The following is a 23715-nucleotide window of genomic DNA, read 5'->3' on the forward strand; positions in this document are numbered from 1 at the left end:
AGTCTTCTGCCATCACTAAAATGACTTAATATTGAAAAAGAGGAGGCTTGGAGTGTGTGTGTCAGCAGAATGACCAGGACCCACAAATAGACCCTGTTGTTCATGCGTTATCTTTACAATATATTCATCTTTATCTTTGGATGATTAATACTATTTGAATTTTTTAAGTTCTGCTGTCTCTGTACTGGATTTGTCATCCCTGATGATGACACAGAAAAGTGGAGCCTCTGTCACTTTCACAGTTAATTATGAGGCTATCAAATACAATAGCTGTACAACTAATCCTCTTAAAACATTTTAGTTCTATCTTGAATTCATACATTGTTGAATCTTTTGAATATTTATTACTTATTTTTAACTTTTTTTTACCTTCTTTCTTATTTTTTTGCCATACTCGTCTGCAATTTCTCTCCCTCTCTCTCTCTCTCTGTGGTTTATCATTTTGATCTTTATAGGTATAAACAGTGCCTAATCCATCCCTATTTTGAAATGAACAGGTAACTTGTGCTTATGTATCCTATAACACAAAGCTCGATCCTCCTCTCAAAGAGTTGATTAAATTGCTTTCATTTGTGTCTTTATGTATTTATGTCATGATCCACGTATGCTAATGTCTGCATATTTACAGTGGTTGGCTCTCTGTCCTGTGCCCATCCTCCCTTAAGCCTCCTCCCTCCCCTCACATCCCTCTCCTCCCTCTGGTGTTACTCTCAAACCCCTCCCCCCCTTTCAGTCTCCCAGCTCTCCTGTCATTGGGTGCTTTGTGGGGTGATGGTTGTGGTTTCTGTCCGTGATGTCTCCACAGCGTGTACCGGCTTCCTGCTCAGAGCTGTAAGAGATTTTCCCGATTGAGCAGCCGTGTTGGAGCAGAAAGCTAGATGGCAATGGTGCAATCTGAACTGTTTATCATGGGACATCTGGGATCCGGCGATTACTGCCTGTAGCCGCTGCAATTTAGGACTATTACACTTGCAAATCAAGGCTTTTCGTTTTCTCAAGGTAAATCAAACCTCTCTCAAACAGTTTTCCCTGATTCATCGCATATGAACTGTCATGTGTTAGGACAGCATACACATTCTGATTGTTTGGGCGAGACATTACTGAAGGACCAACTTTATTTAACACAGCATAAAGTGGCGCACAATAATCGCATGATAACTTACATGTTTATAGCAATAAGGAACAATGGCATGAAAACATGGAATCAACACCCTGGGTATTGTGTTTGACTTCAGATTAAACTAAAATAAAATTGCTGTCTACTGTCTTGTTACATTTGAGTGATTTGTTATTGTCTTAATTCAAATGATAATAATGAATGGCTGTATCAGAAGCTGTCAGGATTAAACCCTGCAATTCCAGCTGTGCTGCAGAGAGGAAGGCAAGCAATGAAACAGCATCCATTTCCTATTGGTGGACAGAGAGTTCACTGAGAAATATTTATTGGTTGCTTCAGCTGTCTGTTGTGGAAGGGTGCGCCCAAATAACAATATAAATATTCCTATTGCACAAACAGTTTACCTCAAATCAAGAGCATTTCTGATCTGAAGGATTCAATTACTGTTTACGGGCTTTTAAAATGTAACGGATCTGCGAATTAATCCGACCAAAAAAGACAATTTTAAATTGTAAGGCAGTAATGGAAACTTGGGAAGTTGTTTACCCCCTTGTTTACCCCCTCAAGCTGGCTGTTCATTGATTGACAAAATACTTGGCAGATTCATCGCAAAAACAAAATATCTGTTTGCGTACGCCTGACATGATAATGCAGTTTTCCCTTACATCCAAATGAAAATCATTCGAGGAGACCAATTCATTTATACTTGAGACTTACTGAAAAGCTGTCTTTGTTAGATGCGGGTTATCAATACATTTCATTCCTGGGCCCAAATTTCTGCACAGCCAGACCATATATTCATGTTCTGGAGAAAAATATTACACATCCAATCAGATTCAAAAGCTTGGATATGTATCTTGTAGTTTTACTGTGTCTGATAATCGGAGGAAGTAACAGCACGTATGGAGCAATACAGTATGATGCAGTGACGTTGAGAGAAATGAAACACGCAGAAATGCCAGAAGAATTGTGCATTTCCTATAGAAGGGGCTGACAATCAGTCATTCAAACATTTAACACAGGCACTAGAGATCTGCAAGAAACCGGTCATATGATCCCCGGTCAGCCCTGAGCTATTAAAGAGAGAGAGTGACAGAGAGTGTGAGAGAGAGAAGAAGAAAAGAGAAAGGAAAGCCAAACACTGCTCATTGTGAATGCACTTTGCTGTAGTTTTCTTGCTATTACAATATTCTGTTGAGTGCCGTAATGGATCTGTCTTGGTAGAGCTGGTGGTTTTCACATCCATATAATGGTGCGGTGAAGGACTCTGCTGACCGGGGAAAAGACTTTGGTCCTTGAGTAGGTAAGAAATAGTGGTCTTAAGTCAACATTAATTGCAAGAATAGCTAGCAACAGTAATTGCTAACATTACAGAGGAAGTTGTGACTTGTGTGTTTATCTGAGACAAGAGATAGGAGGTGATTGTGAGACAGTCATGATACATGCAGGACTACAACTTGAGTGTCAGTTCTACATTTTGAGGATGTGTTGCGCCCTTATGACAAGGCATATATAGAGATTATGTACATTACATACAGTACATTACACATTACATTACATACATCTGCATTATCATATACACTTTGATTGATTTCTTCATTCTATCCGAGCAATGTTGATGAGAGGTCTTTTTTTTTGTTTTAGATTATCATTCCCTTCAAAATTCTATGTACTTGAGCATCTTGGCAGGCAAGTCAACTGCAATACTTTCTGTTTGGGCAGGGTTATTTTGGGGACCGGTCAATGTAGTGTTAGGCAAAGTACATCTTGAACTTCAAATCATCAAATGAAAGGATTTTGTTAAGAGGAGAAAAGCATCCACAGTTGATGTGTCTGTATTCCTTGAATGGAGTGCTGCTGATGAAAAACAACAACAAAAATGTATTATTTGCTTCGTCAGATCGTTTGCAGGCTGCAGCTCAGTCTTCCTTGCAAATGGAAATACTCAACATCACTATGATTTAAAACAAGATGTCTGGTGTTACTGTCTTTCCAGGTATCCGAAGATCAAATGAACATTGACTGGCTAGATTGTATCAGGATAGGAGTGACCCACTTAAAGACTCAATAAGACTCTGCTTGGCTTACCTTCCTCTCCGCAACGCCACATCAGGCAGAGGCTCCGACTCGTCATGTACTCACCACAGAGTCTCCATCGATGGGGCATCACTCATAGCGAGAGTATGGAGCGGTTAGCCTACAGCCAAGGTAGGTTTGTCTCCACTATAAAGCTTCAAAACAGAACAATTCTGTCTTTCATTTCACTTTTTTTTTAACCATTTCCACCATTGGTTGCACCCATTGAAATTGAATAATAGCTTTCATACCATGCATTAGCCACCAACCTAACTGCATGACAGTAAGTTTGAGCATTTCGATTGTATTGTTGATATTATTTTTTTAAAGCCAATGCATGTGGAGAAACATGCATTGGCATGTTCCTCAGGGGAGAAACATGTTTTCTCCCCCTGAGACATGTTTTTACATGTTTTTTAATTTCTTTTTATGGGTGTTGTGCCCCTAAGTTGGAGCTTGAAGTGGCATATGGCAGATGATTCACTGATGAAGTATCAAGTAAAATACAAAATATGAGGCCGAATGTTCTTGAAAAAGGATAATTATTTTACACAAATGTATGTTTGTAAATAACACATCGAATGTAGCATTTGAGGGATTTTTAGTGAGGTAAAGTGAATGACATGGACAAGGTTCCTCCCTTGATGTCAACCATGGCGTACCGTCACTAAGGCACAGCGGAGCAGTTCCTGTTTCTGACACTAGGGGGCAGCAGAGCGGCGGAGGAGCAGCCAGTGAAATCATGACGTAGTGTTGCCTTTTGTGTGTCTTGTGAGTGTTGACACCGCCCCTTCGGAAGGTGCAGCGGGACCGTCAGAATCGAACTGTAGGTCAGGTTTACTCCATTGTAAACAAATCTCCACAACGACGCGATGCACGGAATACACGGTTTTCCCGAGGGGCTGCCGTGTCCTTGGTCGCCACCGATGCTAACGTTCACTATGTAAACCGACGCTTAGCCGGGTTCGGCCGTCCGGGAGCCGCGGCAGATGATTTTTCTGACACTAGCTAAACCTGTCATTGTTTAGCTCGCGGTAAAAACGTGCATTTGTAAGCTGCTGTTGTCATGGTGGCAGCCAGGTAATTCGTCTATCCATGCTGTATCCGCGTTCGGTCTCCGAAACCGTCTGAATCTGGCTGCTTTGGCACCAGGCCACCCGCTAAAATCTTCCCAGAGGCAGATGAAGATGGCATCGCCCCCAGAGCACGACCTGACCCTATCGGAGGCAGACGGCAGCAAGGAGAAAGCTCAGGTGTTCGGGATTTTACGGTTGCAAGAGGACAAATCCGGTGCCTGTGACAAGGCAAACAGTAGCGGCACAACGAGAGGAGTGGGTGGAGGAGGAGGGGACGGGCGATGGCAGGCTCCTATTTTTGCTTTAGCCAGGAAAGCATCAGAAACCCTGTCAGGGAGCATTCATGTCTTGCCCAAAGTGTCGGAACACAGGACATCGCTGTCCGGAGAATGGAGCGTTCAAGGTAGGTTACGACAACAGGTTTTACAGTTTAATGACAGCGGCCAACATCGCGTAGCCGAGTGAAATGTCACCTAACCGCATGTTTATTCCTCATAATACTGAAAAAGGAATTTCAATATGCATAGGAACGAACGACCATGCAATCGCAGCACAGCTAGCCTGGATAGCTCTGACAAAACTGTCCCCTCCTCTCATGTTTGAGATCACCACCAAATGTATGTACGGTCTGATCATGTTTACTGTCTCGGTTCTGTTCACTCTTTGCTAGTTTTATCCTCATCTGCCAAAAGTGCTGCTACTGTGTGATCACATACTGCACCGCCAACAGTGGGAAAGGGTCTATCTTTCATGCTTTGGGGTTGCTGCTTTTGCACCTTGTGTCTGTACGAATTGTTTTGTGATTTACATTCTGTTTTTGCGCAAAGTCACCAACTCTGTTAAAAATACTGGTGCATACATCACTTATAGCAGCAAGCCTCAACCCACAGGTAAATTTAGTTTCGATTTCAGAGCTGCCATCCATGCATGACTACAGACCGAAACATATCATCAATATTTTTAAAAGTCAAGATATAAAGTTGAAAGACAATTTGAATACCCTGAAATATTCTATCCCTCCTGCATTGATGTCACATAATGAACTCAAAAGGGCCCTATTTTTTCTCTCTCAGGACCCCTGGCTCTACAGCACCATCCTGAAAACTGTTTGATGTTCTAGTCTGTGCCTAAGCAGTAACACGCTGTTTTGGGTCCAGCAGAAAATTGGGCAGAAAATTTCCCTTTCATTCATTCAATCATCTATTCAGAGGCAAACTCTTGTTCCATTTTCACCTGACATTGTTCCGGTGTTTGGTTATGCATTAACTCGGTGGTCCACATGAAAAAGAAATACTTTGGTTGGGAGGCCACAACAGCACACTCATGCGCACGAGAGAAAAGTGTATATCATACAAAAATTATATATTTTTAATATCAAGGTTATTTGAGGATTTCTGCTTTAGTTTTACATGATTTATAGCCACAGTGGGGTTGCTCTTCACACTTGCAGTTAGTTATAATCCGTTACAACAGGACTACCCAACAGTTCCCTTTCATCTTGGACAGTTGGCTATCAACTCAGCTGTAATCTGCATATTCATCTATGAATCTTTATTTTGTTTTTGTTTAAATAACCGGTACAGATGTCTGATTATTTAAAGCGCATAAGTAGTTAGATGTGAAAATATACTTTGTGGGTATTGCATTGTGACCTTCAAGACTCCCGGCACTTGTATTGTAAGTACCATATGTGGATTCACGTATCAGTTTGGGGTGTTTTCACAGTATTACACATATGGAAATAACAGAATTTAATATGGACCTATTTTGTAGGACTCTCATTTGTTCCTCCCCTCGTAACTATCAGCTGAACCTGGCTTCTCTGTGAACTGCCCCTGTTTCATAGCCCTGCGAGACCCTATGGCCATGGAGCGAGCCAACTTGTTGAATATGGCAAAGCTGAGTATTAAAGGGCTGATTGAGTCAGCTCTTAGCTTTGGAAGAACCCTGGACTCTGACTACCCACCTCTGCAGCAGTTCTTTGTGGTCATGGAGCACTGCCTCAAGCATGGACTCAGAGGTAAAGAGACATTACCTTTATATATATGTCTCTGATTCTTTTTCTCCTGATCCTCTTGATTTCAACTCTTTACAGTGAAGAAATCCTTTCTGGGCTTCAACAAATCTCTGTGGGGTCCTCTCGAGCTGGTGGAAAAGCTGTGTCCTGAAGCAGCAGAGATCTCAGCCTCTGTGCGAGATCTGCCCGGGCTTAAGTAAGGAATACTTTACATCTGTGTGTAAAATGATTCAAAATAATATCCTGTATAGTGACACAAACCACAACATTAGTTTGCCATAGCAAGGAAATACCTGAATGAAATTTTCACTTCATCCTTCATTGACTCACCTCCTCCTATTTTCTTTTCCCTTCTTGCTAACCAAAATATTTATTTATTAATTTATTTTTTAAGAACTGATTTGGATTAATGGAAATGACAAATAACCAGCTTGTAGAAAAATCCAAATGAATTATGGTTTAGCAACATTGAATTTTTAATGATTGGTAATGTTTGAAGTTGTAATTGGCACTATTTGGTCACGTTATCAAAGTAGTATCAGGGCTATTTAACTTCGTAACCAGCTACTTGAGAAAATCCTGCCAAGGCTGTGAATCAGCTGACACTTCATTTCTGATTCCACAAAATGAGGAACAGTTGTATAGCTGAGTTTCAAAGAGATACTATAATCTGTTTCCCCTGGTGCTACTGAGTCTGATGTCTATCAGACAATGGTTGAGCAACACACATTGCAGTCTGTTGACATTTGTGTCTTGGATTTCCTTTTTTTTTTTTGGATGATACAAGTTTTGAGTCACTGTGACGTTTTTTTTTTTTAAGAAAATATCCAAATATTTTGTTTCCTTTGTGGAGGGAGTCTTAGTCCAAATTTCAAGGATTTACAAATGAAAATATAATGAAATCAAAGATCAGTAAATTATGGTCAGTAAAACATTCGAAACTGTTACCTAATTCAAAAAAAAATTCCAGAAGTAATAGTCTTATTCAGTGCTGTTTCTCTCGCTTACTATCTTTATTTTTAAGAAAAGGAATTAAACTCTGGAAATACTAAATATAAAGATAAAGTTTGGAAAGTTTTTCATGTCATTGTGAAACAATCTGGACACGTTTTGTGCTTTCAGTTGTAGATCTGCTGTCACTTCAACTGAATGTTGTGACTGTAAGCTCTCAGGATGTGAGTGCCAGAGTTGCACATTCTTCAATTAAAGCAGAATAATCTCTTTTTGAAGTGTGTAGGAGGATGAACATATATTTTTCAGTCCATTCCTCTTTGAAACGCCAATCTGAACTCATTGCGTTACACCGGCTGTCTTTGAACACATCACTTGAGACAGAACCAGTCTGCTAGCTGCTCTGAAAACAACAGCAGCTAGACTTTAGACTCAAATCTAATGATGGAATGCAACATTTCCTTTGACTCTGAAAACCCCGCCCCAATTGTTCTGCGGGATATGAATGGATCAAACCAAAGTAGAGCACTCTCCGACAAACAGTGAGACAGTCAAACCGATTGTAGCTTTCAGTGGAAATATTTGTAAAACTTGAAGATGTGTTTAGGAGATAACACAAAACAGTGCACATGGCAAGTATTACTTGCTCAGAATTCAGAGGCAGTTGTGGTTCCTTCTGCATCCAAACAGTCAAAAGGACTTTGGCCATGAATAATTTAGGGGGCATGAGCTTGCAGGCGGAGCATTTAAGAATACACACCTTTCTTAAGCATTGAATAAGCATTTATTTAATGAGGGCTGTTTATTTTGAAATGAGGCTTCATTGGTGTTTATTGCCACTTCGATATAGAGGGGTAGCGGCGAGATACTTGGATTCAAGTATTCAAAGTGTTAATTGTTAGATGCGTAGTAAGGAAATGTGTTTCCCTGAACAATGAAATTGTTACTTTGATGTCCACATTCGTTGATCAGCAATCTAATACACCAGCAGTGTGTTTTAAGGTGTTTCTAATTTGAAAATATAATAGAGTAGTAAGCATCAGGGAGGGAGAGAGAGAGGGAGAGGGAGAGGGAGAGGGAGAGGGAGAGGGAGGGAGGGAGGGAGGGAGGGAGGGAGGGAGGGAGGGAGGGAGGGAGGGGGAGAGAGAGAGAGAGAGAGAGAGAGAGAGAGAGAGAGAGAGAGAGAGAGAGAGAGAGAGAGAGAGAGAGAGAGAGAGAGAGAGAGAGAGAGAGAGAGAGAGAGAGAGAGAGAGAGAGAGAGAGAGAGAGAGAGAGATTGCGTGTGTGCATCTGCTGCAGAGATTCTCAAGTTACTCCAGATAATGGCACTAGACAAATACCAGTAATATTCTGCAGTAGCAGTCTTATGTCATTATTATGGTATCATCAGTTTTATTAGTAAAGAGAGAGGAAGTTTGAAACATTCATGATTCAGATTGTAACAGAATACTTTTTATATGGAAATCTATTAAAGTAGGCAAATATTCAACTGAGGAACATTTACTGAAGTTTAAGAAACAGGCAGGTTGCCACAATTCTTGTGTGTCACTGGACCAAGACCCATTGAACTTCTTTAAAATGCAGCTCTACTATTGATGCTCTTTTTAAATGCAGGACTCCATTAGGCAGGGCCAGGGCGTGGCTGCGTCTAGCTCTAATGCAGAAGCGGCTGGCCGACTATCTGCGACTCCTCATCACCAGAAAAGACCTACTCAGGTACCAGCCAGAGAAGTATATAGATATTATGTAATGTTATAGAATAATATATGTGTATGTATGTATTTATGTATGTATGTGTATATATGAATATGTAATACTCACATACTGACATACTATACTGACAAAAAATATGATTGGATTTGGTGACCCCAGAAGGGAACACGTATAAAGAAAATAAAGATGTATTATATACATGATCACAATGTATTAACTCTGACAACATCAAATAACTACATTGCCTGTTCAGGCACCTCAGTGTTCCACTATGTTGTCTTTCTACCATAGTGATTTCTATGAAAATTCAGCATTGATGTTGGAAGAGGAGGGAGCTGTTATTGTGGGCCTGCTGGTGGGCCTGAATGTCATTGATGCCAACCTGTGTGTCAAAGGGGAGGACCTGGACTCCCAGGTAACCACCTCCTTTATGTTTGTATTCTTCCTCTAATCTTGAAGTGGTATTTTTACCATCATCGTGGTATTTTTTAACCCCCCTCCCTAAGCAGTATTGTATTTTCTCAGCAAGCAAAGGTATATGTGTATTATAATTTGTAAAAAAAGAAAATGTTATTTGACTTTATTTCATTAAACATCCTTTATTGCTGATGTGTATTTTACCTTGATTGACTTTCTGTTCTGGGAGACCGACTTGCCTCCCAAGAATTTTAGTTTGTTACATTTTCCTGGCATCGTCCGAATGGAGCGCAGACACTGGTGTCATGTTTCTAGTCCAAGTTCTAAGAACATTTTCGAAGTAGTGACTCGTGTTGACTGACTCCTGGACGTGTGTGTTAGGGAAACATTTACACAATATGTTAAATGGCTTAAGAACAATGAGAGCACTGACTTTTTGCCGCTGCAGCTTTAATGTAAACTAATAATGTAATGTAAACTAAGTTGTTTGATTATATCGGTTCAGTCGAACAGTTACAGTTTTTGACTTGTATTTGCTATCTTACTGTTTGACTGAACAGTAAGAGTGCAGATATAGGTCTGTTGTGATACATGTTTTAATGCTTTTAATAAGCTAGTTAAAAGTATTATAACTCTGCATTATGTTGACTCTACATTACAACTTAAATCATACTCTCCTACTATTAAAAAAAAACTTGTACTGTTAATATGAAATTTTTGTTATGATAATGTCTATCTACAGATGTTATTTGGTTATAAGTTGTTTTTATGACCAAAGGTTAATGATGATTGAATTCTACATACGAAACCAAGATAGTTTCTTTTAAAATGATGATATTTTGATACAGTGGATATTGGATTAAATCAAAGATAATTAGACATAAATTAATTCGTTATTCAAACTGCTCTGGTTGTAGTGATGATCCTTAGTTTAGACCTGGGGTAGGCAAACTTTTTGGCTCAGGGGCCACATTGACTTATAAAATTTGACAGACTCATCATATCAGACTCATCTGACATGTACTTTGAAATGTTACCAGTTTGGTTTTGAAGGGTCTGATGTTTGCTTGCGTTTCATGGACAAATCGTTTTTTCCCTTGCTTCACATCCAGCTCATTTATGTGGGTCAGTATGTCCACGGTAACTCCTAAATTACAAAGCCTGTGTCATTCACCTAAGGAAAATTCTCAAGCGTTCTCAAGTAGCTCCAAAAATGAAATAATCTCCTGTTTGAGCTCCCACATTCATTGACCCAATCATTCAATCATTCACATCAAGTATGAATTCTGTACCAGTGGTGACTGACTCATTTGATCTACGGTAACTACTCTTCTTGTCTGTTACTATGAGTTTTTTTAGTCTTTTGACTGATACCATTTTTAAAATTTCTATCTTTATTTTTTGAGGTTGGGGTGATCGACTTTTCCATGTACTTGAAGAATGACATTGATGATTACAGAAGTGAAGAGAGGTATGTTGCTTTTAGTCACCATTCTCCAAAACCTTTCTCATTATATCTTGTTCAAATCTGAATGTCTGTTTCTATGACAACAGGAATAGCCAGATAGCATCCATCTTGGATCAGAAAAACTATGTTGAAGAATTGAATCGACAACTCAAGTAAGCCACACCTGTTGTCGAGTTGTCTGAATTCCTTGGGGGTGATTACTCTTTGATATTGATGGACTGTGATGGGTGTTTCAGGACAAACAGCTGTGTCAAAGATGGTGTTCTTTAAGATGTGGTTATTTGAATCCACATCACACATATTTTGGGGATTACCTGTTAGTATTATGCATTCTGTCAAGACAATGCATGTTTTTGATCATCTAGTTTCTAATGAATATATTGGGGATTTTCAGAAGTTTAACTTAATCCCATTGTCTGTTTATCCCTTTTTTTTAAAGTTATTCTTTCCTGTATTTCATAACTGGTGCTGTAAATCATATCTTTAATATTTATGTTCACCCAGCTCCTTATAATTATTTTTTTTCAACTGCCTTAGAAGTAGCTCTAGGCTTTGTGAATTTGCCCGACTTCTGTTGCTGTGAGAAGAGACATTACTACAAAACAAACAAAAAGCATTCTTCTTTGTGAATATCAGCTAAATATTAGAAGACGAAGTGAAGATTCAGAGCTGCTACTCCTCTGTTGTGAAGTTAAAATCATTAGCATTTTACTGAGTGTCTCTCTGCATGTGTTTGCACGTCCAGCTCCACGGTGCATGGTCTCCAAGGCAGAGTAGACTCTCTAGAGAAGTCAAACTCAAAACTCATTGAGGAGGTGAGAAAAAATCAGAGTTGAACATTTGCTCAAGTAGAGTCAACGGAATAAAAACCGGTCCTTCCTTAATAATTCCCGCAATGTTGTTTGTGTGTTTCTGTCTTTGTATATCTCCACGTGTTTGTTTGTTTGCAGTTAGCAATAGCTAAAAATAACATCATCAAACTGCAAGAAGAAAACCAGCAGCTAAGGAGTGAAAACAGCCTTATTCTTCTCAAGGCACAACAGCATTTAGAGGTACATTTACAGACAAAGAATTGCATTATTTCTTCTTCTCTTGAGTCAAAGGTAGGAAAGGGGGGAGATACAATTTGAGATTTGTTTTTGTACCAGCTTTTCACACATATTTAGAGAGAACATACAAGGAGGGCTTGTGTAAGTTGAGACATGGTTTGTAAACAAGGATGAGACTTTAAAAAGTGTATTTTTTTGTGTGAAGAAACACAAATTTTAATTTTATGGCTGCAAAACATGGGTTTCGCGGTTATAGTGCTGAGAAACTGATTGCATCCGTCTATTAAGATACAAAGTCACCCTGATTGGCAGCATTGGCTATCTAATCATATCGAGCTATTTTAAGCCAAACTGTCACTGTGGGGTTTACACTGCACGCCTCAAACTGAAACAACTGATGCAATTGGAAGCCCATAAAATTATCTTGTTGCATTATTTCTGCTGCAGGTAACCCAGGGTGATGTGTCAGTTGAGAGAGACACCTACAAACAGTCTCGTCAGGGTCTGGATGAAATGTACAACGAGGCTCGAAGACAATTAAAGGAGGAATGTCAGCTCAGACAGGTCAGACTTTAACTGCGTGTGTCGAAGTACACGGCCAATGTACAGATTTTTTTGCATTTCTAAATAGGAATATTTGATTGGAATTCGATTACAGGATGTGGAGAATGAGCTGGTGGTTCAAGTGTCAATGAAGCAGGAAATGGAACTGGCCATGAAACTTCTTGAAAAAGATATTCATGAGAAACAGGTAAGATAGCAGTATATAAAAACAGAATTATATTGACAATGAAAATTGTTGATTCACATTGAATATTTTGGTTTTGTGTTCCTGGGTTAAAGCGAGTGACATTTGAGTCCAATTACAAAAAGGTTCTTTTTAAAAACTGATGCAGAACAACCATTAAATATATTTAAAAGGGTTTTATTAGGTGAAAGCCGCAACCACAGCAGCAGCTGCTGTATGGGGCTATGGTTGTCGGTGGGTTGAGTAACTAATAGGAATTTTAATTTTGTAAATGGGAAAAAATACATTTGAGAAATGGGGGAGGTTTGAACATGTGAAACTAGAGTTTAGTTTTTATAGAGGAGAGCAGTAGGCCAGGCTCAGTAGGCCTAATCCCTTTTTTGTTTTATATTTAAAGAAAATATTCAGATTCAGCTCGATAAATTGTTTTTGCAAAGTCAATTTTCTTTGCAGAACAAATTTCTTAGGCCATTTGGGGTGTCAGGTAATATTTTGTAGTGTTTCGAATAGAGATTGACTAAAGCAGTCAGTGTGTGTTTAGGCAGTGTCAGATAAGGGGCTATGGAAACTATAATGTAGCATAGCGTTCACAGGAACTGAATCTTCAAGAGGGGTTGTAGCAGTGGGAGGGGGCCATAGAAATAGGAAGCCTGTATTTTCAGAGCAGAATTCACAATGTATTAAGAGTTCAAAGGCTGCTAATCAGTCCTAAAAAGGTGGCATGAACCCTTCATCATTAGGAAAAGTGAAAATAAAGATAAGACCTTGAGTAGTTTAAACTATGAATATGGAAAAACCTCATTTTGCCAGCTAATGACCCTGCCCCCTTTCACAGTTAGATAATATTGCAAAAAAAAACAACATTTGCTTCACATAACATTCTTTTTTGTCTTATCAACAGGATACACTGATTGGATTGAGACAGCAACTGGACGAGGTCAAAGCCATTAATGTTGAAATGTACCAGAAGATGCAGGTGTGCGCATAAATAGAAACAGAGGTTACATTAGATAGCCTTTAAAAATGCAGGAATGAATTTTTATTCATCATCTGAGCTAGCTCACCAATAGCTTGAAACCTTATATTAACATTTGTCACAATACTATTAACTGATGTACTCACTCGAAGATTTTTTTACCCATCATTGAGTAGTTTACTGAACTGTTCAAACAATAATAAGCATCAAAACCTGATGGGTATAATAACACATGACTAAATAGGGTCCAATGATATTTATTTATTAGCCTGAGGCATTTGTGTAGAATTATTTGTGCAATAACTTTACAGGATCAAAAATGCATGAACACATTGAGGTTTAGTAATGTTTATATAGTTTCAGAAACACATTTAAGCATGTCAATACAATGATGAAACAAATGATGACAATTGTCAGTTGCATCAGTTTACAATTTTACCAAAAATCCAGTAAGTCACAATCATTACTATCCAACATCTCTGCTTAACAGTTTGTTCTTATGTTGAAAGTGCTTAGCTATAAACACCATGGCAGATTCATTCATATTAATGATGAATTTTTGTAAAATGTTATCACAAATGTCCACTGTATTCTTCCATCTATAGAAATACTCACAACAACATACTGTATGACAGCCACTCATTTTCATTTCTTAGTCCTCCGATGAAGAGTTGAAGAAGAAGAACAATATGATCAGCCGCCTGGAAGAGAAGACAAATCAGATCACTGCCACTATGAAGCAGCTGGAGCAAAGGTGAGATACACCTACTCAAAGTTTCCTCACATGTTTAAAAAAAACGGTTGCGTTTCTCCTTTGTGTCTTCCTATTTCTTCCTGCAGTAAAAACCAGGCCCAATGAATAAAAGTGAAGATAACTCCCATTTACTTTTATGTCCTATGACTCTACTTATCTAAGTTTATGATGAAAATCACATTATTTTAAAAGGGATACACCAACATTTTGGGACATTTGCCTGTTTACCCTTCTCAATGAAATGACAATTATGTCATCTTTTATTATGTGGTGCACATACAACAAAAAAGGAAAGCAAATATTCTCTCATCTCTCTGATCATGACAAACCAGTTGAATTTCCCCAAATGTTTGTGAGTTCCTTCAGCAAAAAGAAGTGCTAAAGAAATTAAAATATCATTTCTATATTAGTCAGTTCTGGTTGGAACTGTGCTGAAGAGAATTTGAGGAAAACAGGGACAGGATCATTGGTGTTCATTCGCATCCCTCATTTCAAAGTTTCTCCCTAGGATTAGGATAATAATGCAGATAACTTCACCCCAATATGCTTTTTCTTCTCCCAAGTCCAGCAAACACTTAAAAAAAACTTCACTTGCTGAATTGATTTGACCAAAGTGCTTATCAATGTAACACATTGTAACACACATCAGTTTACCTTTATCATAAAGCTAGCAGAACACATTCAGGACATTTCAAGTTTAAAAAAAAGCCTTTTCCAGAAGGTTGTTATCAACTCATGTGGGGGGTTCCTGTTGTTTACAAGGCCAATGCTACATTTAGTTTTACTGCCACCCATCTCAGTGTCACAGAACCTGCTTCTTACTGGAGGTCTCAGGTCTCAGGTGAGCACAGAGACACTTGGACAAATTAATTAGAAATTGCCTTTGAGTGACAAGTTCTAAAAATATTTTGCCTGCTGCATTCTAAATGTTGACCTCAGGAAATAAATTAATTACAGGACCTTGCTAAATTAATGTTTATAAGATTGAGGACCCCATACGAGGAAAGAGGACCACCTCCACCAAAACTGTTTTCTTCCGATAAACAATAAAATATTTAAGTTCAAGAGAAAAAGAGCAAATACCTTTTCACAAAGTAAATGTTATACGTTGATAATATTGGCTTACTAGAAGTGTTCATCAGAAGACAAGATCAGTCAAGTTAAAGCAGCTAAAACTTCTGAGCTCAAGGGGGAAACCCCATTCATATTTTTCATCAAAGGTAAAAAAAAAAAAGAAAGGTAGGCATTTTCATTGCATGCCAGATTTCCTCAGTCAGTGCTGCACCATGTCCTTTATGTCTACATCTTTCATTGTGGAAGCTTGGAGCTGTATGCTGGTTCACCTCAAGAACCCTTCTCACCCCCTCAGTTCCACATCCCTTCACCCATTGATTTAAATCTGTTCCATCCTATTTATAATTGGTTGCGAATGTGTTTTGCATCTTTATGGTTTACAGCGGACGAAGTTTAGTGTTGTATGCCATGTTTGGGTGACCAACGTTTCACTGACGAGAGAAGTTTGGTCATGGTGAGGTTCTTGAATGTCAGTGTTCGTCATAGAGAAATTAAAAATGCTCACATCTCAGCCATAAGTTTCTAATTGAAATAGTAGGAACTATCAGCCAGTCCAAAACATTCACTCAAAGTTGAAATGATTTTTTTACTATACAGGGATCAAACTATTAAAGTATCCTGCAGCTTCCATGTTGCTGTAACCTAAAAATAGCTTGCTCCATCTTTAAACTACAGTCGATTAAGTGTCTGGTTCTATTTTGTCCAACCTATCTTCACCTGCTTTTCCTCTTTGCTTCATTACTCTCCTATTGTGACATGAATTATATCCAGACTGCTGATAACTAATGACAGCATAATCCCAACAACATGAAATCAATTATATTTGCAAGTGTCACTTTGTTGATGATTAGTAAAATTCCTTTTAGGATTTAGGATTTAGAGTTATCTAAGGGCCACTTAAAACACTGGTGAATTGACATCCTTATTCCTTTTCTTTCCTCCTTCCTTCTTCCCTTGTTTCTCTTTCATATCATCCTTTGAATCCTCCATCCATCCATCCTTCCATCCGTTCACTACTATGAAACCTCTGCATTTTTTTGCGTGTGATTTTATTCCTGCTCCTCTGTTCAGTGATAAGGATTTGTTAAGTCAGACTAGAACGCTTGCTATGTCATTTGTAAAGTGTGCCAGCACCGACACAGAACACCAGTACAAACTAGTCAAAGACATATCCTTCTGAGGATCAACACGTGGACTTGCACGTGGTTGTGGACGCAGTGTTTTCGACCTAGTGAATGATTTGACGTAACTTAATGGAACATTCCTGTTTTATGCAGCTAATACTCTAAAGGTTTTATGACCTGATATTAGATAAATATATCAGAACTTTTTCTTTTTTCCTGAAGAAATACAGCCGGGTGCTGGGATTCATACAAACCAATGCAACATTTCATGTTTATTAGTTCAATTTAAACACCAACAACTTGAACATCTTTGCTAAAAGACAAATCTTGTCCTCTCACTTCTTCACATTGAGCAAGGACTGTTGTTAGTTCCTCCAGTAACTGTATGAAAATTGCATCAGTTAAACATTGCTAAAGAATTACTAAAGAACTATTAATCATACTTCTATCTACTTACTCACGTGGTCTTGACTACACATGTACGTGCACAAACTTTCTCTAGTCAATATTCATGCAATAGCATATAATGAAGATCAACGAATTTTGGGCCGCTTTGGGTTTTGACATGGAAACCTTGGTTCCAATGATGTGTCTTGTCTTTGACGTTCCATAATTAGTCTGACATTGCAAAAAACTGATTATTGGACTACAGATCTATTTAACCAGAGCCACAGGTCTGGTCTGTTGACGTTGATCTTGGCTTTACAGCAATTGTTAAGTAATTGGTGAATCTTTGCCCATCTTGATCTGTGTTAGTGGGCAAATTCACTTGACGGGAGCAGCAAGGAGAAAACTCATGCAACAGGTGATACAAGAACCAAATTTAGCACAGTGATTGGAATATGATTCAGTAATCTGCCTGATCAGCCTCTTAAAAATTTGTTACAAGTGGCCATTTTTCAAAATGGGTCCCAAATAATCTGTGAAAAGATATTACGGGTAGAATTTCCACCCAAAATGCCTAAAATATCAGATTATTTTGGAAAGTTTTTTGGTCATTTGATTTAAGTGAAAAGCTGAACACATTATCTGAGAGATTTGCAGCAGAAAAAAAACAGATCAGACATTTCGCAATTTTTGGACAATAAGATAACTCTTAGTCCAAAGAAGAATGAATTTAGAAAACACATTTTGAACAGGTTAATTTGGAAACTACCTTAAAAAATAGCTGTCATATTAAATTCATAAGAGAACCAAGGAACAGTTTTGTTAATTTATGTCCTTCAAAGGCAATTTTTGAGAATTGATGTGTTTGTCATCTGAACAATCGCACTCAAAAATTCACGAGCCAGTCCACAATAAATGCGGCCGGTACGACAGTAACAGTAATCGATCTCGCCAAACTTGTGTCTGCATGTCACTGCAGTTTGGTTAGTGGGCTTCAGTCTGACAGGAGTGTGCCTGTGCAGCCTCCTGCCTTTAATTTCTTGCCACTTTGCTCTGCATGTGTTGCTCCTCCCCTCACCTGTTAGCCTGTCTCCTTCTCGCTCATCATCCTCTTGAAGAATCACTTAAACTAAGAATTGTAAGCTTGTAAGCCAATGTCTTGCAGATGTAAACAGTCCAGTGGGACCAGCAGCTTTTGCTCAGTTCATGTGCTTTTTCCCCCAAAAAAGACAACTTACAGTTTAAATCAGTGGTACTTAAACAGTTGTAAACCTATTTTAGTTTCTATGAAGAAACATTCGGTGTTTTGTGTTATCTTGAGAAGTATTGACTTTTGTAATAGATCAGGATATTATTATTCTACCTATTATAAGTCAATGTTCATAGTACTGTAACCCCTTTAAATTTGTAGAATGAACACAGCCATTAAACCTCACCCTTAATGTTGTTTACCACCATGATCAATAAAGTTAGATGTTTTGAAGGTCCTGAGTCCAATTTGAATCTCTGTCCACGTTCTGACTGGTGTGTAGGTAGACTGGCAAATATGTATCATGTGACTTCCTGTTTCAAGTGATTCAAAACAACACATCATCTAGTGTTTTCTAAGTATCTGAGAAGGCCCACCAACGGGTTACAGAATAGTGAATGGATAAAAAGAACAGACGGGTTTCAGAAGGCAGATCCTGTGACTGCTGTTGCCTGCATGTCAAACAGTTTTTTTATGCTCAGAGTTATGTGAGTATGTAAAGAAAAAGAATGCGTGATGATGCTGGGCAACAGTTGTCTGCTGTGTAATTAATTTAAACAGCAACCCTCTTTGTTTCAGTTTCCTTTGAGGTGTTCTCCATTTTATCATTCCATCTTTTTCTTTATTATCACTGCATTTCCTATGGTTCTCCGTTGACCTGATCTCCGGATCCACTCGATTAAGTTCACTCACTCATTGTTGTAATTTTGAAGTTCAAATATTGTCAGTTGTTTTTCACTCACCCTCAGCCATCCTTTCATCCTTCATATTTCCACCTGCAAACCTCAACCTTTCTCCTTACCATTCCTCTCAGTTTTTTTTCCTCTCCATACCTCTTTCTCTTCATCCTTCCTTCCCTGTTTTTTTCTTTCCATGGTCCTGAGTTTGTCCCTGGTTATAATGGTGCAGATTACAGGAGGCAGAGAGGCACCGCAGCACAGCTGAGGAGGGAACCAGACGCTTCAAGTTGGACTTTGCCAACAAGGCCGACAGCCTGCAGCGGCAGATCGAACACAAAGAGAGACAGCTGTAAGCAAAGCAAACAGACAACATACAGACTTTATGTACGAGGTGCTGCGCAGCTCGGAGAGATACGTGGATGTGCCATTTGGGTGGTCAGTTATTAACTCCAGTCAACTGTCCACATCTTAAGACAAGTGAATGTCTCCCACTGTGACTGGTTGATTGGTTGCCAGCGTGACAAAGAAATACAGCCATCTATCCACCTGCAAGCTACCAGCAGTGACAGAGCTTGACTGCCCACATGATTTTGCCGTCTATTGTCAGCCAAGATTTTATCTGTTTGAATTTAAATTGACAGAAATAAAACAGGAAGTAATTCTACGGAAGATGAAGCAACTGGATGGCCCTATTAAAGCAATGTAGAAAAAAAGGTCTACATTAGTTGGGCTAATACAATTTTGTTCTTTGTTGCTGTTGTGCTCTTGTAAAAGGCATTTTTAAAATCATAGTAATGTTCTCAGGTTGGCTGAGAACTAATGTTACATGTAACATTAGTTCTCAGTCAACAATTTCATTTTCCCCAGACAGATATCTATTTGAATGATTCAATTTCATAAAAACACTCAAAAACTTCTCAAATAATCATCTAAAATACTACCAGTACATCTGTAAAAAAAAAACTTAAATGTATTGGCATTAAACTGGTTCTGAATCATTGTTGTAAAACCGATAAATTCCATTGATATCAAACATGAACCTATGGTACGGCAGCGCTAGAGCTTAACTGCTCTGATGATGTCATATTTTCTGAAGTGCTGTAACAACAGTATCAGATTGTGATGATTACTCTGTACATTTTGGCATTTTTGTTTCTTTAGCCAGCAGCTGGAAACGGATCTGAAGATAGAGAGGGAGTGGAGGCAAACGTTACAGAACGACCTGGACAGAGAGAGAGACGCAGTTGCTCAACTCAGCACAGAGGCACAGCAGATCAATGGGCTCAAGATGGTAAGAAAAACACTCATATGTGCTAACATTGGTGTGCACTATAACCTCATTCAGGTCAACTATTGTGGGTATGCATTTACTTTTACTTTCACTTTCTAGGAGTTTCATCGCCTCCAGGATGAAAACATGCAGCTGAAGAGCATTTGTGAAGACCAAGAACAGGCTCTTGAGGAATTAGGTTCAAAACTTAGCGAGTATGTATGTTTGATAGAAGAGGTGGAGACCTTTCCCAGGATCCATGTGACCATGCAATAACTATATGTCATCACAAGGGCTTTAATCATAGGACTAATTGGCAAATATGAATATGAAAAATACATTTTCGGTGAACTTTTCATTTTGCTTTTGTCTTATTACCCAGATCCAAGATGAAGATTGAAGACATCAAAGAAGCCAATAAGGCTCTCCAGGTAAACCAGTGCATAAAATAATCTCCTCTGTCAGAATTCCATTGTATGAACTTTGGGTTATCAGTTTGACCCGGAACTATTGAAGTGCGATTTCCAGAAATGTGTGTCCACTGATTAAATGTGTTATTGCAGGGGGGGCAGGTTTGGTTGAAGGACAAAGAGGCCAGTCACTGCAAGCTGTGTGAAAAAGAGTTTTCCATTTCTAGACGGAAGGTAAGTCTACAAAATGAACTTGGGCTACTACGACCCCCAGCATGAAAGCAACCAGAGGGCTCCTGACATATATGTGTGTGTGTGTGTGTGTGTGTGTGTGTGTGTGTGTGTGTGTGTGTGTGTGTGTGTGTGTGTGTGTGTGTGTGTGTGTGTGTGTGTGTGTGTGTGTGTGTGTGTGAGTGTGTGTATGTATGTATATATATAATGTATATTTATGTATATATATGTGCATATGTATGTGTGTGTATATATATATATATAGATGTGTGTGTGTATATATGTGTGTATATATGTATGTATGTGTGCACATGCATATAGACATATATGTATATATACATATGCATATATACATATATATGTACATACATTTATATAAATATATACATACATATGTATGTGTGTGTATACACATTCTGTATGTATTGTGTATATATATATATACACATACACATTGCATTTCAAAAAAGGCAAGTTCTTAATGCAACTTAAATAACTAACAGTTAATAAGTTCATTTCAACTAATCTGTGTATGTCAAAGTCATTTCATGAATATTAATCGTGGTTCTGTTTGTGTCTCCAGCATCACTGTAGGAACTGTGGGGAGATTTTCTGTAACAGCTGCTCAGACAATGAGCTTCCTCTGCCAGCTTCTCCGAAGCCAGTCAGAGTGTGTGATACCTGCCATGCCCTCCTGCTACAGCGATGCTCCTCCAACCCCACATGAGTTCTACAGATCTGCCAAAAGTGTTTCAAGCAACCTGAGAAACAATCTTCTGCAAGATCCATTTTGTTGCTCATCTTGACAGTATTTGCTGCTATGAACGTGCATGAACATGAACTTTTGATTCGTCTGATTTTCATTTTCGAAAAAGCTCATCGCAGACAGTTTCACAGACATTTGCTTCAATCTCATCATCACTCGTCTTTGATGCTGGTACAAATGTCAGTGTTTCATGAGTCACAGCCAAGAAGTCAAAGCGCCATAGCACCACAATGTCTTACCTGCTAAATTGTGAAAACAATCCCCACATGTAAAGACCGGTTTAGACCAAAGATTAAGGATGAGAAGTTATAAGTGTTGCAGCTCCCTGCAACATTCGAAAACATGGCGGTTCATCACTGCAACAAGTTGACGGTTTCAGTTAAGCAAAAAAAATCTTCACTTCCTTCTTAAGCAGCCAATAATGACATCACAAGTTGTGTTACAGGCAAATCCCAGTGTCAGGCATGTTTAAACCACTGCAGTGCTCTTTATCTTGTCTTTAACCTTTGGCCTAAACCGAGCTTTAAACAAGCTTACCTCAGTCATACAAAACCACAAGGTTATGAAGGACAGAAAATGCAACTGAGTACCAAGCACACCAAACCACTCTTGAAAAGCTGTTCAAAGGATGATGGACAGTTTTACACATTCAAATCACACAGATGGGCTTTGCCAAGAGATGGTGAAGGTGTTGGGAAATTAGCCCACAAATCATCATCCATGTCATTTTGAAATCTGAAAAACTAAAAATCCTAAAGGCTCAAAAATGGAAAGCTGCACAAATAGTGACGAACACTAAAACCTAATGCAGATTCTTTTCGCAACGAAACTTTAAAACAACTCACTGCATAAGTGGATATTTGAATCTAGCTGAACATTCATGCAGTCAAGACAGTTATTATATATACAATTATTGCAATTATTATATATAACTTATTGTTGTGTCTGACTGATCCTATTCTGTGCCATTCCAACTGCCAATTTTCCACTAGTACTAGAGAAAAAGGCAATGTAAAAAGCTTAGTGCTACCATCTAAGAAAAAAATAATATGAACAGAAACTAAGATTTCTGTGATATTGACTGAAATAATATTAGAACTGTGCCATCAAATGATACATTCCATCATGATGGGGTTGTACAAACAGGCAACAGACTGAAAAGCCTGCTGTAAGATCTGCCCTGTTGGAAATGTGCACTGCTGCGAAGCACTGCATAATAATTGCTGAGATGTTTGCTGTTCCTCACAAGGTCCTGACTCAACCACGTCTGAACTATGTTGTCAGCATTATTGCCCGAGTAAAAGCCCTGAAAGAATAATTTGCTCCCAAAAAAACCCTGTATGCCATCTCTATTTCTACATGAGCCCGGTCCTTAAACATTAAATGTAGCAACACTAGCTCAGACAGCCAAGCAAGCAGGTCCCGTTGAAGGCACATTTCTCAGCACTTGGGACACTTGTAATTCCATGGAAGCTGGTTCAGAGACTGAGAAGAAAACGGATGTCTTGCCCTCTCAGGTGACTCATTTCCATTTGAAGACAGGCCGTCTGACTGGTAACCACTTGGCCAACATGTTGGTGGTTGATATGAAAAGGTGTTGGTTAACTCTTGATAACACAAATGTCAAAATTCAATCACTTGGCAATATCTCAAATGATTCATTTGACAGTATTTGTATTCAATTTTTGTGCACAATCATTTTTCTTATTGTCAGAACCCCAATAAATGTGTCATCATCCATGAAGAAGCTGTCAGAGAACAGTATGATATTGCAACATTCCTGACAGCATAGTTCAACCTTTGAACGAATTATCTTATTAATAAAGTAAAGAAAGAAAACCAGTCTGTCTGCATTGAATCACGTGGACTGAAAATTAGCAGCAAAATGTATGTCTGTTCCGAGTTGCTCTTGGTAAGATGTCCAAGGGAACAAAACCTGAATACTGTTCACAAGAAAAAAATGTACAGGTCAATTTATAGACAGTTCTTTTTAATATCCTTGAAGGAAATTAAACATCAACGTTATAACCAGCAAAGCAAAGACGTTTCACATCATCGGAACAAGTGAATCGAACAGGCCACCTGTGAATTATTTGTAAACCGCATGTTAGGAAGAACTATGTTGTGATGGCAAGTTCCCAGCACCAGCAGTGGGCTGAACC

General features: G+C 38.7%; 1 protein-coding gene across 5 annotated transcripts; it reads left to right on the forward strand.

Moving 5' to 3' along the window:
- The first annotated feature begins 804 nt into the window (after nucleotides 1-804).
- On the forward strand, nucleotides 805-23395 carry rufy2 (RUN and FYVE domain containing 2). 5 transcript variants are annotated; one of them, XM_086175131.1, is made up of 22 exons: nucleotides 805-999; nucleotides 2342-2420; nucleotides 2762-2806; nucleotides 3114-3325; nucleotides 6116-6289; nucleotides 6365-6482; nucleotides 8852-8953; nucleotides 9242-9365; nucleotides 10774-10838; nucleotides 10922-10987; nucleotides 11581-11650; nucleotides 11786-11887; nucleotides 12332-12448; nucleotides 12543-12635; nucleotides 13534-13608; nucleotides 14265-14362; nucleotides 19106-19225; nucleotides 20038-20167; nucleotides 20267-20361; nucleotides 20529-20577; nucleotides 20710-20790; nucleotides 21371-23395. In XM_086175131.1, exons 4-22 carry the CDS (start codon nucleotides 3250-3252, stop codon nucleotides 21512-21514), a joined length of 1899 nt encoding a protein of 632 aa, XP_086031257.1. In that variant the 5' UTR covers nucleotides 805-999; nucleotides 2342-2420; nucleotides 2762-2806; nucleotides 3114-3249; the 3' UTR covers nucleotides 21515-23395. The 5 variants fall into 5 exon arrangements, with proteins under 5 accessions (XP_086031257.1, XP_086031258.1, XP_086031260.1 ...); XM_086175132.1 differs by lacking the exon at nucleotides 2762-2806; XM_086175134.1 differs by lacking the exons at nucleotides 2342-2420; nucleotides 2762-2806.
- The last annotated feature ends 320 nt before the right edge of the window (nucleotides 23396-23715 follow it).

This window comes from Fistularia commersonii, chromosome 27 (genome assembly GCF_037954325.1).
Source record: "Fistularia commersonii isolate RoL2024-O1a breed Wild chromosome 27, RoL_Fcom_v1.0, whole genome shotgun sequence".
Lineage (NCBI taxonomy): Eukaryota > Metazoa > Chordata > Actinopteri > Syngnathiformes > Fistulariidae > Fistularia > Fistularia commersonii.

What these genes read in the sequence shown, in the direction of transcription:
- rufy2 (XM_086175130.1), top strand. Translation starts at nt 4,375, where the DNA reads ATGAAGATGGCATCGCCCCCAGAGCACGACCTGACCCTATCGGAGGCA. An exon ending in GAACACAAAGAGAGACAGCT is followed by an intron (nt 19,226 to 20,037) that starts GTAAGCAAAGCA and finishes TTGTTTCTTTAG; the next exon opens with CCAGCAGCTGGAAACGGATC. An exon ending in AAGCCAATAAGGCTCTCCAG is followed by an intron (nt 20,578 to 20,709) that starts GTAAACCAGTGC and finishes GTGTTATTGCAG; the next exon opens with GGGGGGCAGGTTTGGTTGAA.